The following is a 14,811-nucleotide window of genomic DNA, read 5'->3' on the forward strand; positions in this document are numbered from 1 at the left end:
GTTAGTATATGTTCCTTAAGGATGGGTATACAGACGTAATGAAGAAATGGTTTAAGTATCACTTGAGAAATGCCTAATAATGAGAAGAGACGGCGAATTCTTCAAGCCAGACATCACCTGACTTTAGGAAGCGTCAGTCTGTCAGGCAGCAGTGATTTGAAGACATGTTTTGGGGTATTTGGGGAGGGGAGTTTGATGCTGACAGGTAAACTGGTGATTTAGTTAATCTCCTTAACGTTTTAAGCATTTTGCTCAGAAGTGACTCACAACAGGCTGGAGCTGCAGAGCTTATAATGCATTAAGTCTGGTTGCTCAGCTCATCTGCTTGATAACTGGTTAAGTACTAAAAAGAAGAGCTGTCCTGGCTGAAGCTTGCCGGGGAGCCACTGAGAACTGCCTCGATTCAACAAGCAGGAAACGGTACACTGCACTGGTTCAGAATATTGTCTCCTTTTGCATTATTTCATGTGTAGCAATGCTAACCTCTGGCACTAAATGATTCTGGGAAGGAAGGAAGGAAGGAAGGAAGGAAGGAAGGAAGGAAGGAAGGAAGTCCTCAGATTAATCCCTGATAATAAGCTTTTAGGAATTAACTTGGAAACTCTGACCAGCCACTATATTCTCCTTTGGTATAACAAATTTCTGTGCTGGTTTCTGTGTCTGTGTTCCTCCACTCCAAAACAATTTAGGAATATGCCGATTAGGGCAGGGTGATTGTTAGGTGACCTTCCTGATTCAAATAGTAGCAGGTTCTGGATGGCTTCCTCTCCCCCTTCCTGTTCTAACAGCCAGCTGTCTGGGGACTCCAAGGACAAGAACACTCTGGCCTTGAGCTTACCAACCTCCATATAGGGCCTGGAGTTCTCCTGGGATTGCAATTTGTCTCCAGATGACAGAAACTAGTTCTGTGGAAGGCAGGACTCCCAAGTCTGGCTCTGGATATTCCTGAAAATCTGAGGATATAACATAGGGAGGATGGAGTTTGTGGAGGGGAGAGACCATAGATGCCACAGAGTCTGCCTTAGAGATGCCATCGAGTCCGTTGAGATACTATAGCGTCTACCCTCTAAAGTTGCCCTTTCTTCCAGGGGAACTGATCATTTGAAATTATGGGGTGGACTGTCATCAATATGCCGATGATATACAGCTTTAGTAATGTGATAGAGGTCCTAAATTACTGCCTGTCTGCTGTGCTTAAATGGCTAAGAGCAAAACACTGAAACTAAATCCCGGAGTGAAGTAATGCTGACTGGGACAGCAGAGGTCTTGAAGGACACCATGATCGCTATTTTTGATTATATTCATTTGTCCCTTGCCAACACAGTTAAGCACCTCAGGGTTATAATGGACCCAACATTATTGCTGGAGAATCAGCAAAAAATGTGTTCTTCTAACTCAGCCTAGCTCGAAAATTGGCCCCTTACCTTGATATGGCTGATCAGGCCACCTGGATCCATGCTGTAGTGACATTGAAACTAGACTACTGTTATGTACTGTACATTAGTCTCCCCTCAAAATCAATTCGGAAACTCCAACTGGCGCAGAATGGTGCAGTTCAGATATTATCAGGAGCTAGATGGAGCATGCATATTACTCCCATTCTACAGTCACTCCACTGGCAGCTCATCAGTTACCAGGCTCAAGGCATGTGTGTAGCTGTCGATTTTGCCTACTGGCAAGTTAATGCCTGCAGAAGGCCATTCTCCGATGAACAAAGTTGTTCTGGCAGAGCACAGGGGGAGAGGCCATATCACAGATATCACCCAGCAACATGGCCAGTTTATAGACATTGCAGAGACATTATGCTGACAGGCAGAAGACCTGGTGCAAGCATCTAGAATCTGTTCCCAGGCTTTTAGCCACCAGCTATGGAAGAGCCCATTAACTTCAAAGGGTTTCTCCAGAATAAGGGGTTTCAGAATTACAGCTGAAGGCCAAACCTTCCGCTTGATACCCAGCTACTTTTGCCTGAAAAGGGAATTTCAACAAATGTATATTCAGCAGGAAACTTGGTCTCTCCAGATGATCAAAACCACTGACATATGCAATTCTTACGTTACCTACCAGCTTGTCTGAAACTTGCTTTTTTGGGAAGGCATATAATTGTCCCCACCCCCAAAAAAACCTGTCTTTCAATTTTTCACACATTTGTCTGCTGATTCACACACACAGTGAGCCTGATCTGCCACTGCAGGGTGGGAAGGACACACACACAGGGGGGAGGGACACACAGGTGTATGGCCCTAGTATAGGGGTGGCCAACCTATGGTGCTCCAGATGTTCATGGACTACAATCCCTATCAGCCCCTGCCAGCATGGCCAATTGGCCATTCTAGCAGGGACTGATGGGAATTGTAGTCCATAAATATCTGGAGCACCATAGGTTGGCCACCCTTACCATAGTATATGGCTGAGAGTTTCTCCCTTGCCCCATTGCACTGGCAGTTTAATCAGTGCCAACACTCAGTGGTAATACTTGGCAGCCAGATGTGTGTAGAGTTGTGTAGAGTTGTAACACACAGTTGTGTAGAGTTGTAACACATAGCCTGTGTGTGTAGAGTTGCAACAAGTGGTTGGGGATGACCATTCAAGGGACACTAATGCCATGGATGGCATCAACATCTGATGTTCAGTTGAATGCAGACGTTGTCCTCCTGCCACACTGCTTTACTTCCACATTCTCCATTTCCTTCCATTTTTTAAAAAAAATCTATTTATTTATGAAAGCACACTGATACTTCTTCCAAACCAACTCCAGCATCTGTTGCCTTGAAAACCTTATGGAGTCACCAAAAGTCAGCTGTGACTTGACAGCAATAAAATCAAGTCCTTCTTTCAATAAAACAACTGTTTGCTACTGCTTACCCTTACACAGGAAAATCCAAATAATTAATATTTTACAAGGCATATGATCAAAAAAAGGAATGATGTTGAGCTGTTTATTTCTAATTACTAAAGTTAAAAGATTTACTTAGTGCACACATTTACAACTTTTTCCATGAAATTTATTCTTTTAAAGGGCTATGAATTCTCATAGTGGAATCTGACTCCAAAGGATACAGTATTCAGTAAACATTACAAAACTTTTGATAAAATCCTGAGTTGGCTGTATTAAAATAAGGAAATGTACCCCATCAGCAATTCCCTGTTCGATCCAAGTGACTATGTCATACCTAACTTTTAGTCTGACATTTCCTACTGTCATTTTCCAGTTTGCATGTTTCTTTCCCCCTTAATAAGCCTGCTCTAGTTTCTCTTCAGAACATATAAATATTTTGTCTTTAAGTTTTCAATTTCTTTTTGTTTCCATACGTTGGGAGTGTGAGCCTTTCTATACTGCTCATTTTCCCCCTGATATTCCCAAACTGTATGTTTCTTTTATGGTATTTTATACCATTTATATCACTTGTACAACATTTTAGTGCAAAGGAAGCAAAAACAGATGACAGATTTAGTGATAATCATTCTAACAATGAAACCATCTAGTGATAATTTTGTTGGGACAGTCAGGGGGGAAAAGACAACTACAGTTTTGTCCCAGGTGGTGACAGCCTAGGTCAGAAACTGGAATTTCCAAATCAAAACACAAAAGGCAGGATATCCCTATTGGTCATAATTGAATCAGGGCAGAATAACATAATTCATGTTTCTTGACCAACAAAGGCCGTTTCCACACAGCGACGATGGGGGTTGGGTCGGCGTATTCCACGCTGACCCAACCCCCCTGGGACCGTTTGCACGAACGGTCCCAGAAACAGCTGGGATGATGGCGCCGCAGAGCGCCGTCGCCCAGCCAACCTGGCGTGTCTCTGGCTGTCCGGCATGTCTCACGGCCGTCCGGCTCCAGCGTCGCGGGGCAGGGGGGCGTGTCCCCAGGCCTCGGCGACGCACCGGACGGCCAGAGACAAGGTAAGTGAAGGGTGGAAGGGGGGAGGGCGCCTTGAAGCCGCTGCCGTTCGCACGGCAGCGACTCCAAGCCGCCATTTTCTGAAAACTTCGCTTCCCAAGCGAGGTCGGAAAACGGCGGCTTCGTGCCAGTTGGGCGGCACGAGGGCGGCGCGGCTGCGAAGCAGCTGCGCCCCCTGTGTGAATAGCTCCCTGGGGACGGCGTTTTTGCCGTCCCTAGGGCGCCATAATCCGCCCATGCGGAAAGGGCCAAAGATACATTCCCTTCCCACTCCACCTCTTGACACCAGCCTCCTTGTGTACAACTTGAAGTATTTTTTAAAGAAATATCAAATTGAAAAAAAAAATCACCAGAAAGGCAGGATACTTTTTGCAAAAATGTGAATACATTCCTAACTCCATCTCATTTTGGATTAGTACTATTACATTATATATATATATATATAAAATTATGCAATTGACACATATACCAAAATGCCTCCCGATGTCCATTTTCCCCCTTTGTGGTTACAGTGAAACAGATAAGCAAAAACAAGGGAAACATTATGGGAAAACTCAGCACAGACTTGAGATCACCTGACTTGACTTTGGTTTTGCTCCTTCAAATTACCTAGAGAAAGACCATAATCTTCTCCTCATTCAGCTGGATGGGAGCCAGACCTCTGGCTCCAGAGGTAAAGGGCAAAAAGTAAAAAATCCTGTCTGAACAAGCAGCTCCACCCATTCCTCTGAGTCAGTTTGGCTTTTTGACAACAAAATGAGCTTGGAAGAAAATTCATTCATTGCTTTGCTTCTGGACAAAACCCAAAAAACTGAACAGACAGAAAGATCCCCATGTTAACCCAGCAGGCGACTTTCTGAAGGATCTACAGCCTTATTGTAATAATCAAGTCACTCTCCGTTTTATACAGTTATATGGGATAATATAGGCAGTAGCAATGTTTTCCAGAAGTGAATTTATTCTCTTTGCTGGGACTAATTCAAAGAAGACATTGGGATTAACGCAAGATGGGACGATAATGCAACTCTGACTGCCATGGAGGAGAGGGAAAATTATACAAAAGAAGGAAGGCTTGAAATAGTTACAAGACACCCCTTGTTCATAAAGGATCTGGAATTGAGTCTGAACACTGGCAGGGGCAATCTGAGACTTTTCAGTTTAGGAGATGACCAATGGGGTGTGGGAGAGAGGAACAAACAACAGAAGTTAATACAATTATGCAGGGTGCAGATGTAGAGATTTTATCTCTACATACAGAACACCTTTTCCCCTCCATCTATAATACTAGAACTCAGGGGCATCCAATGAAGATGATAGGCAATAGATTTAGGATAGAAAAAATGAAATATTTCTTTACTCGGCAACTAATTACATTGCAGAATTCACTCTCTGTGGTTGTAATGATGACCACTAGCCAAGATGGCTTTAAAGGGGAATTAAACAGATTTTTTTTTAGGGATAGGTCTCTCAATGGCTATAGACATGGTAAAGTAAATGGAGCTTCCACAACTAGAAACAGAGAAAGTCTGAAGGATGCAACACCAGGGCAAGGTCTTGGCATCTCTGCCCCATTTACTGGCTCTCCCAAGTAAATGGTTGGCTATTGTGTAAAACAGGATGCTGGACTACATGGACACTGATCTAATCACATGAGGTTCTTGTGTTCTTGCAGATATGTTAGTCATTTTTTACTAAAAGGGAAAAAAACTTATTTTTGATTCTGGAAGTGATTTTTATTTGACAAAGTTAACCAAGGAAGTGTGGCTATTTTAAAATCTGATTATGGGAATTCTAAATAAGTAACTAGTTCTCATTGGGATCTGCAGAAATCATCTCACCTCTGGCAAATGTCCCAGAGAAAAACCCTGCCTTTCCCTTTGAGGCATCCCTGCAGGAAGCCAGCAATGCTGGCTACGACACATGCTAATTCTTGCAAGACAGTGTACTAGCACAGACTGGGTGAGGGTTCACAAGACTAGAGTACAAGAGAGAGAAGCAATGAACAGCACACAGCAGGAACATCTATAAATGCCCTTATTCTCCACTCTAAATCTGTAAGGGGATGGGAAAGGAATGTTGCACATCTCTGTTTAGGAGTGGATGGGGTATGGGTTATATTCTATTTTAGGGGTGAATTCAAGGGATTCGTTTGAAGTATGCAACAAAGCCTTATTCATCTCTTATTTCTACTGTAATGTACAATCTGCATGGTAGAAAAAAAGTTTGTTTTCTAAATTGTGTATAACTTATAAACCAGAACATGCCACCCACGCTCATTCCAGTAGTCTCACTGAGATCAGGCCTTGTGGTTTTCAAACCAAAGCTGGAATTTAAAAAAAAAATCTTGATGCTACTTCTGCTTTGCTTCCTTACTGATACAGTCTATTTTTGTTCTGGATGTTTCATTAGCAAGGACTTGCATGGTGCTTTGGGGGTTCTATGCACCAACTGATATGTAAAAGATTTGTTCTATGACATCATTTTCCCTCCCCAGCATACTCTGAGTGAAAAAGACTGTGAAAAAACCTGTACAATTTGTATCAAATTCAAGAATACCTCATAAAATAAGAGTTCTAATGAAGAATCAAGTTCTGCTTTTGCACTATATGCACAAGTCCCACACTTTCATTCTTGCTCATACAACTATCCCCTCAACCCTTCTAGGTTAGTCAATAAATGACTTATCTAACAGCATAGTTTACTCTTCCATATATCCACCTGAGACAGGGAACTTCCAGCTCAACTCCAATACCCCACTACTGATGAAATGAGAAACAGGAGAAAAAATGCCTCCACATAGTGACACTCTAGGAAATCCCACTAGTCTCCATTGTAAAGGCCACCGACACTAGAGAAGGCAGTCTACAGCATCACAGGAAAGTGACATTCCATCTTCCCCAAACTCTACCTTCCCCAAGGCCTCCCCACCCCCAAACCTTCCAGCATTGCCATTGTGTAGGTCACAGCATATCTTCTTGTTTTAAGTCAAACTAAGTTCTGGGATGGCTGGGTTTGAATCCCTGCTCTGCCACCACAGTTCACCCTGTAATCCTGGGCCCTGTTGCAATCTTTCACCCTAGCCTACTTCACAAGGTTGTTGTTGTAATGATAGAGTAGATGAGGAGAGAATGATGTGATAATCTACTTTGGCTACCATTAGAGAAAAATATATCCTGTTTTTTTTCTCTAATTCCTCTTTCAGGTCTTTTATAAATCTTGTACATGGCCAGGGGCATAGGGCTTTTGTCCCATGGTTCACAGCCTGGGTCACTGGAGAAGCCACTCAGGAAGCTCAAAAACTAGGTCAAGATGTAGTCTGTTGTTTTGTTTATTGGATTTTTGACATCAGTGAATTCAGAAGAGTTTGATTCCACTTTAGATTGCAATGCAAATCTTCTCTTGACCAACAGTCAAATGCCCAACAGCTATTAAAAATATATGCCATGGGAGCCACGGTGTAAAATTATGTGTCCCTGAACTGTATTGACAAATTGAGACTATCAGAAACTTGAATGTTTTTTTAAAAAAATACTTCAACTAATGTGGCCTACTTTATGGAAAACCCCCATGCATAGGTTCTCAGGACAGTTCTAAAATGGATATCTTCATATACAGAGGTGGGATCCAACCAGTTCTCACCACTTCTGTAGAAGTGGTCACTAATTTTTTCTGAGTGCCGAGAAGGGGTTACTAAAGCAACCTCCTTGCCCAATAGGGACTGGAGGTGCGTGTGTGCGGCGGTGCCACTGTTTGAATCCCACCACCATCGGAACCTGTTATTAAAATTTTTGGATCCCACCACTGCTCATATACCTTCACTCTACTGGGTCATACATATTTACAGAGGCATAGTAAGAAAAACAGTTCATGAGGAAGGAACCCTCCAGTATCAGTTGTAGCTTTAATGGGTGAAAAAATAACAATAGAAGGTGTAGCTAAAATCCTGTTCAGTCTTGTAAAGTCTGCCCCTAGAAGCAAGCACTTTCCTTTTGAAGACGCAGTGAAGATTATTTATGGCGGAATCACAGGATATTTTTATAAAACTCAAACCTGCTTTTTCTTCATGTGGTATTGTATAATTCTCCCTGCACATGATCACATGGCAAGCGACACTGGCACTGCCGTGCAATAACATTTGTTAATAATTCTCAGTGTTTATGAACGAACAGGTGGTCTTTAGAAAACAATTTACATGTTCAAAGCACTAATGCCCAAATAAACATATGGCTCAGCAGATTCATCCTGCTAGGATATCTCTTGACTCCTTATGCATCCAGTTCTGCTTTTATGAAGTGCTGTGATCTTATGACTCAGGGGCAGAAAGTGTACATGCTTCAGTTAGAATGAGCCAACATCCTCAAAGTGAAAAAGCCCTCCCTTTAGATCACCTGCCTTTCAAAAAATGCAGATGGATTAGTACCGATAGATGCTTTCCAGCAGGGTTCCGCTTTTTAAATTACATGCAGCTGGAGCATCTCTTTGCATTCCTAAGGATTATAGCTTCTCTTCGAGAAACCTTGAGCCATATAGCTTCTCCATGAGACGGCATTTTCCAAGGATTCCTTCTGTGGTAACCTTCAACAGTGTGGCAACCCCTACAACATGGTTTGTTTCTGCTTCTCATGGTAACATTGGAACTCCCAAGTCTTTCGGGAAGAGCCCTGCTCATGACATGACTCCTTTCTCTGACAGAATTACTTGGATTTCTGACCTGGGACTTCCGCAATTACTGAGCTGGGTGAGAATGAAACATTGTAGCTCCAGTAAAAGTCCATGAGAGTCTTGTGGTACCTCAAATACTAACTTATTGTGTCATAAGTGTTATAAGGCCATCTTATTCAAGAAGTTTTAGTAAGTAGAAATACTGACCCTTTTGATTGGATCATGCGTTCACCTGTTCTTTACATGCTAATGTTAACAAACACATCTCTTGGATTTCAGAGCCTTTTGGCCTCTGTCTGTTATAACCAGCCTTTCCCTCACTTTCTAGGGCCTATTCCTCTATGGCCTCTGAATGAAACACTTCAAGCATCTGAGGAAGTGGGCTCTGGTTCATGAAAGAATATATCCCAATAGTTTTTTCAGCTTTCCAATGGCACATGGTACTATTCTCAGAAATAAGTTATCTTTCGTTAAATGAAATTGCCACATCATGAAAAGCTTTTAAAAAATCCTATTTGAGCATTGCTATGGTTGCCTGGACTGGAAAATACCTGGAGATTTTGAGAATGGAGTTGGGAAGGGTGGGATTTGGGGAGGGGAAGGGAAGGGAAGGACTTCAATGGGGTATAATGCCCTACAGTCCACCTTCCGAAACAGCCATTTTCTCCAGGTGAACTGATCTCGTCACCTGAAGATCACTTGTAATCTCAGGAGCTCTCCAGTCACCACCTGGTTGGCTACCTGAGGCAACACACCCACCCTAACTACAAGCCTGGTTGAAACAAATTATATAGTCTCATTGTGTTTGAAAGTGAACTTAAGTGGACTGAGAAGTAGGGTTGCTAACTTCCAGGTGGTAGCTGGAGATCCTTTAAAATTACAACTGATATCCAAATGGTGATCAGTTCACCTGGACATAGTGGCTACTTTGGAAGGTAGACTCCATGGTATTATACCCCACTGAAGTCCCTCCCTTTTCCAAACCCTGCCCTCCTCCATCCCCAAAATTTTCAGGTATTTTTCAACCAGGAGCTGGGAACCCTACTTATAAGGATGTACCTTTGCTCAGCATGACACTGTAATTTTTGCATAAGATGAATTCCTGTCAGCTAGTGGAAATCTAAGGATCTCTATTTTCATTCATAGTGGAAAGCAACAGTGTGGCTAACTTCATTAATCAATATTATATTTCCTGCTTTCAACTTACCTTTGTAGTCCATAACTTGACAGTCCAGTCAAATGATGATGTGACAAAGAGATGGGAAAAGTCAACTGGACCGACAGCCATGTGGCAGTTGATTCCTGTGACAGGACCTTGGTGGCCCTCAAAGATTTCACCAATGCCCGCTTTACTGCAGAAAGGCAGATACACATATTCAGGAAGCAGCCAACATCAGAAGACAACCTTGATCTAAGGTGCCACTATCATGGTTCCCTTAGGATCCCCCAGGTTTGTATCCATGAGGCTTCTGATCATTATTGACAAGACAGGTCTTTTGCATCTGCAGGCATTCTGCAGGTCAAGTCTTGTGGGACTCCCGAGTCTGGCTTTGGAATAGCTCAGGGGTCTGCAACCTGCGGCTCTCCAGATGTTCATGAACTACAATTCCCATCAGCCCCTGTCAGCATGGTCAATTGACTATGCTGGCAGGGTCTGATGGGAATTGTAGTTCATGAACATTTGGAGAGCCGCAGGTTGCAGACCCCTGGAATAGCTGCTACTACAGCTGGTCCTCTCTTAATGCTTGATAGGGAAATCTGTTGGGGTGGGAGGGAATATTGGACTAGGAGGATGTACATCACCCTTTGAGGCTGAGGTGAGGCAAGCTACTAGTTTCCCTCAGTACTACTGCTGAGGGTTCACGTCTGCACAGGACTTGCTCTCTGCCAATTTGGGACTACTTTGTGTGTGTGTGTGACAGTTAGACTTTAAAAAAAACCCTGCTATATTCCTATAAGCTTCAGGAGACAATGTGTGTGTGGGAGGGGGAAACTGTCTCCTACTGTTGCCTTCTCCTGCTTTGTCATTCAGTGTCTCTGTATGATATCTACTTTCTTAACAGAGGTAGCAATAACAGAGATATCTGAATCTTTTCAAACAGCAAAGGTAATCAATACTGGCAGTATAATGATAAAAAACTGAGGTATCTGAATCATTGCACATAATGAAGATAATATATTAGGCTATGTAAAATGGAAACATGTTGAAGTCATAACATTAATTCACAACAGGCAAGTTAAGAATTTAAGGGTGGTTTCACAAGAAGCAACTGCACTGAAATGGTTAAAACATAATCGTTTCAACAAACATGAGGAACTGATCTTTTGAATGACGTCCGATGGCTGTACTTGCACAGTGCAGGAAAAAGAAAGAGAGAAAGAAAGAAATCTTTTCATTTTCAGCTCTTTACTTTTAGTGGTTCAGACCAAGATACTACATTTAGCATACAGCTACCACTTATAATGGCAGTCCTGTGGCCATCTTCTCTTTCCTTCTAATTTTTCACCACACGTATACTTCACATGAAATGGTCACATGTGTATGTGTCTCCTTCACCATCTATATGGAGTAGGAAGGAACACAGAATGGAAACATACAATATGCAGACGCTGGTTGAATGATCCTGAACATAACAGGAGAGAACGAACTCAACAATGGAAAGCCATTTTCAGTAGTCAAGCACAAATTCCAGTTCTGTCTCATTCAGCAGCCTTCTCCATTCCTGAAGAATTAAAGTGGCTCATGGGAGCTTTCTCTTAGGACAATAGCGAAATGACTGAACTAGCAACAATAAACTCTTGGCCTTCTCCATTCCTGAATGCTTATGAATGTTTAAAGGACCATGGCTTTCCTAAATGTGAAAACCAGGGTAACATAATACAGTGATTAAGGCATTTGTCATGAACTGGAGATACCCTGTTGCAAATACCTGCTTAGCCATAAGCTTGTTAGATGACCTTTGGCTAATCGCTGTCTCTCAACCTAACCTATCTCACATGGTTGTTGTGAGAATGAAATTGAGGATGTATGTCACTCCTGAGTGCCTTAAAGAAAGAGCAGGATAGAAATGTGAGGGATAAGTAATTATTTGGAAGTAGTTCCCATGGGTTTAATTTATTCTTACTTCCACAATATGCATAGCATCCTAACAATAACTTTTTTTCCCACATCTCCTAGAATACTGAAGTGAGTGAATTCAAAGAAAGGCCTTTTAGCTTTCTACAGTGCTTTGACAGTTAGAGTCAACCACAAGGTTATATTAACTAAAATGTCACAAAGTTGTGAGAAGCTTTCAAGTTCTGCGGATTTTTTCTTCTATGGGCCAACATGGTTAAACGCAATCTGTCAAATTAGAGCACATAGCAAGCTACGCAATAGATGCCAGGGACACAATGAGTTTACAGAAAGAAATCACCTTCCGTGACGACACGCTGTGTAGACTGTACCCTCTTCACTCCCAACCACAAAGTTATTGACATCTCCAGTTGGGAAAGCCATTCCAGTAACTGCTACAGGCTTTGATTTGTTGAACATCAGCTCCATACTCTCCTAGCAAAACATATCAAGTTTTTCAATTTATTGTATTCAGAACATATGACAGGGGCAAGCTGGATCTCGAACTTGCCACAAACAGTTCCTGGTAGGTGACTGCTCTGGAGAACTGATGATGATCAGAAGCAAGTGGCTATACGCTTACTATTGTCCTGCCATGCTGTTGTTAGGCAGGTCTGGGCAGGGGGCAGGGGGGAACCGGGGAAGGGGCATCACCCCCACTTACTTCTGGTTCCTGGGTTGTTTTGTCAATCTGCCTTTCTTTAAGGGTGCTGAAGGCAAGACTACCAGCACTTGGGGGGGGGGATGGGGCAGGATACACATCATTTATTTAAGTCATTTTTCTCTTCTTGGATTAAATTCAACATTTAATTTGGAATAAATCCAGTAGTATCTTATCTGCATTGGCTTCCAGTTTGTTTCCAAACTATGTTTCAGGGCCTGGTTTTGACCTTGAAACCCTTATTTCACCTTTTTTTCCAAACAGAGTCCATAAGGGTCCTCCAAGAGGTCTTCATCTTTGAAGACAAAGAGTGAGTGGGCCCTTTTCACAGTCATATGGATAACATGAAAGCGGAGAGCCCCTCTCATTTTTTAGAGCCTGAACCCTCTTAGTAGAAGGAGAAACCACATTGATTTGGGGACAACACTCAAAGGGGTTTATTTCTATGTGCTTTTAAAAGTTGTTTGATGTTATTCTGGGTTGGTGTGTGTGTGTGTGTGTGTGTGTGTGTGTGTGTGTGTGTGTGTGTGTTAACATGCTGTGAACTGTCTTGAGAACCTTTGAGTAGAATGGCAGTCTAAAAAATATGTGAAGTCAACAAATCAAAATGAATCTGCCCTTAACTTCAGAAGTATTTGGACAAATGTTTATCCTTTTTATTCTCACAGTTGGCATATAGTTTATTTTAACTAGTAACTATAGCAGTCACAACATTTAATCAAGTAGTACTTGCAAATCTATAGGTGGCAATGTCTTCTCCTCCTCCTTTCATATATGCAGGAGAGAATGTCTCTTCTAAGATGGTTGCTGTTGTACCACATGAACACCATATCTGAACAGCATGAAGATGTCTTACAGAGAGTCAAACCATTTACACTATTGCAAAATGGCTGTGAAAGTGTTGCATTTACAGCATAATGATAAAAACTGTTACATGTTTCTAACCACATTCATCACCATGAGCTCAGAGAGGTCTAACAGCCCCATCCCACCCGGCTTGTGGGACTGGAGCGGTCTTGCACCAGTGTGTTTGCCGTTCCCAGAGCACTTACCCAGCCAAGAAGGCAGACGTGCTGGTGACCACCTGCCCCTCAGCTCCATTAAGGCAAAACCTAGAGGTTTGGGCCACAGTGGGGCTACACTGGTGTCTCACTCAGACACCAGCATTGGGAGATGGGGCATCCCCGGAGGCAGAGCTGACATTAGTTGCCTCCCTTCTGGGGTTTAGGGCTGGGAGCGCAGTGCCCCAGCCCTAAGATGTATAAGCCCTAAGGAGGGCTTTCTGTCGGAGGGGAGAGCTGCATTTTTTACTACCTGCACCACTGCAGAGCCCTCTTGGAGGTGGTGGGGCTGTGCTGCAGCAGTGTCGAGTCTCGCAGTCAAGGACTTTGGATGAGGCTGCCCTTCCTGTTTAAGATCACACTTTAGTCAATCTAAACAACTTTTTATTTTTGAAGCAAGTGCGAATCCTACTAAGAATGAATGCAGGAAGAAAAAGCAATGTTGGGTATAAAATATTTTGTCAATAAGGTCGGTTTGTTTAGCTTAGTCTAGTCACTGGACGTTGATCAGAAGCTACACTTTCGAGGACAGCTTGTACTGCTGTCCTACCATCTAGTCTATATTCGTTAAGCAAAGCCGGAGAGTAAGTGTGATTTATACCACAGGCAATTTCCATGATTACCTGTGCTTAAAACTGGATTATTTCATTTTCACTTGAAACTGACCTGTGTATTAACGCATTACAATAATTACATGATTTGTGGCAGAGGAAATGGGTTTTGGCTCTCAGAGAAGCCAACTGCTGGAAGCAAGCTGCAGTCTTTCAAGTACATCCACAGGGTGTTTAGTCCGTATAGGATGTGAGGTTTTGGCTTTCAGAGACGATGTTCCATTAAGTAGGAATCAGCTTTAACCCCAACCCTTTCTTCTTGTATAGGTAAAAACAAAACCACCTGTGGCGTTGAGAGCATATCCAGGCTCCAGGAACACATTTTGCCATCTGTCGAAACGGTAATGAGGTTGTGAGCATTCTGCGTTCCAACGACATTGACGCAGTATACAGGGTGCTGGAAAATACACAAAATACCACAAATCAGATGGGATTTTCAAAAAAGGTTAATTTCCAAATGGCACTAATGTTATGTGAAGGAGAGATTTGGTTGTCACACAACACCCAGAACTCCTCCTTTTGCCAGACAGAAATGGAATGCCTTTGTATTGCCAAATGCTCGCATGTGCAGTATGACATTCAAAAATGTTTTGCAAAGGTTCATTTTACACTATTGCAAACTAACCAAGATGATTGTGGCTGTGAAAGTGTTGCATTAAGTGGATGAAATTTGACCCACAGGGATATGTTATCATGCCGTTGATGGTTTTTGATCCACGAAAACACCAACAGAAAGAGACAAATCCTTGAATGTGGCAAAATATGCAGACTTTACTGAAGAAAATAGTTGTCAC

At 42.5% G+C, this 14,811-nt stretch overlaps 1 protein-coding gene across 7 annotated transcripts in view; it reads right to left on the reverse strand.

Moving 5' to 3' along the window:
- Positions 1-14,811, reverse strand: part of DYNC1I1 (dynein cytoplasmic 1 intermediate chain 1) — a 202,978-nt gene that overhangs the window by 39,502 nt on the left and 148,665 nt on the right. For all 7 annotated transcript variants that reach the window (XM_048510901.1, XM_048510898.1, XM_048510902.1 and 4 more), the window contains 3 exons: positions 14,301-14,414; positions 11,986-12,119; positions 9,777-9,921 (listed from right to left, as the gene is read on the reverse strand). In XM_048510901.1, coding sequence (XP_048366858.1) covers positions 9,777-9,921; positions 11,986-12,119; positions 14,301-14,414 — 393 coding nt within the window. The remainder of the gene's footprint in view (positions 1-9,776; positions 9,922-11,985; positions 12,120-14,300; positions 14,415-14,811) is intronic.

Source organism: Sphaerodactylus townsendi, linkage group LG11, assembly GCF_021028975.2.
Source record: "Sphaerodactylus townsendi isolate TG3544 linkage group LG11, MPM_Stown_v2.3, whole genome shotgun sequence".
Classification (NCBI taxonomy): Eukaryota; Metazoa; Chordata; class Lepidosauria; order Squamata; family Sphaerodactylidae; genus Sphaerodactylus; species Sphaerodactylus townsendi.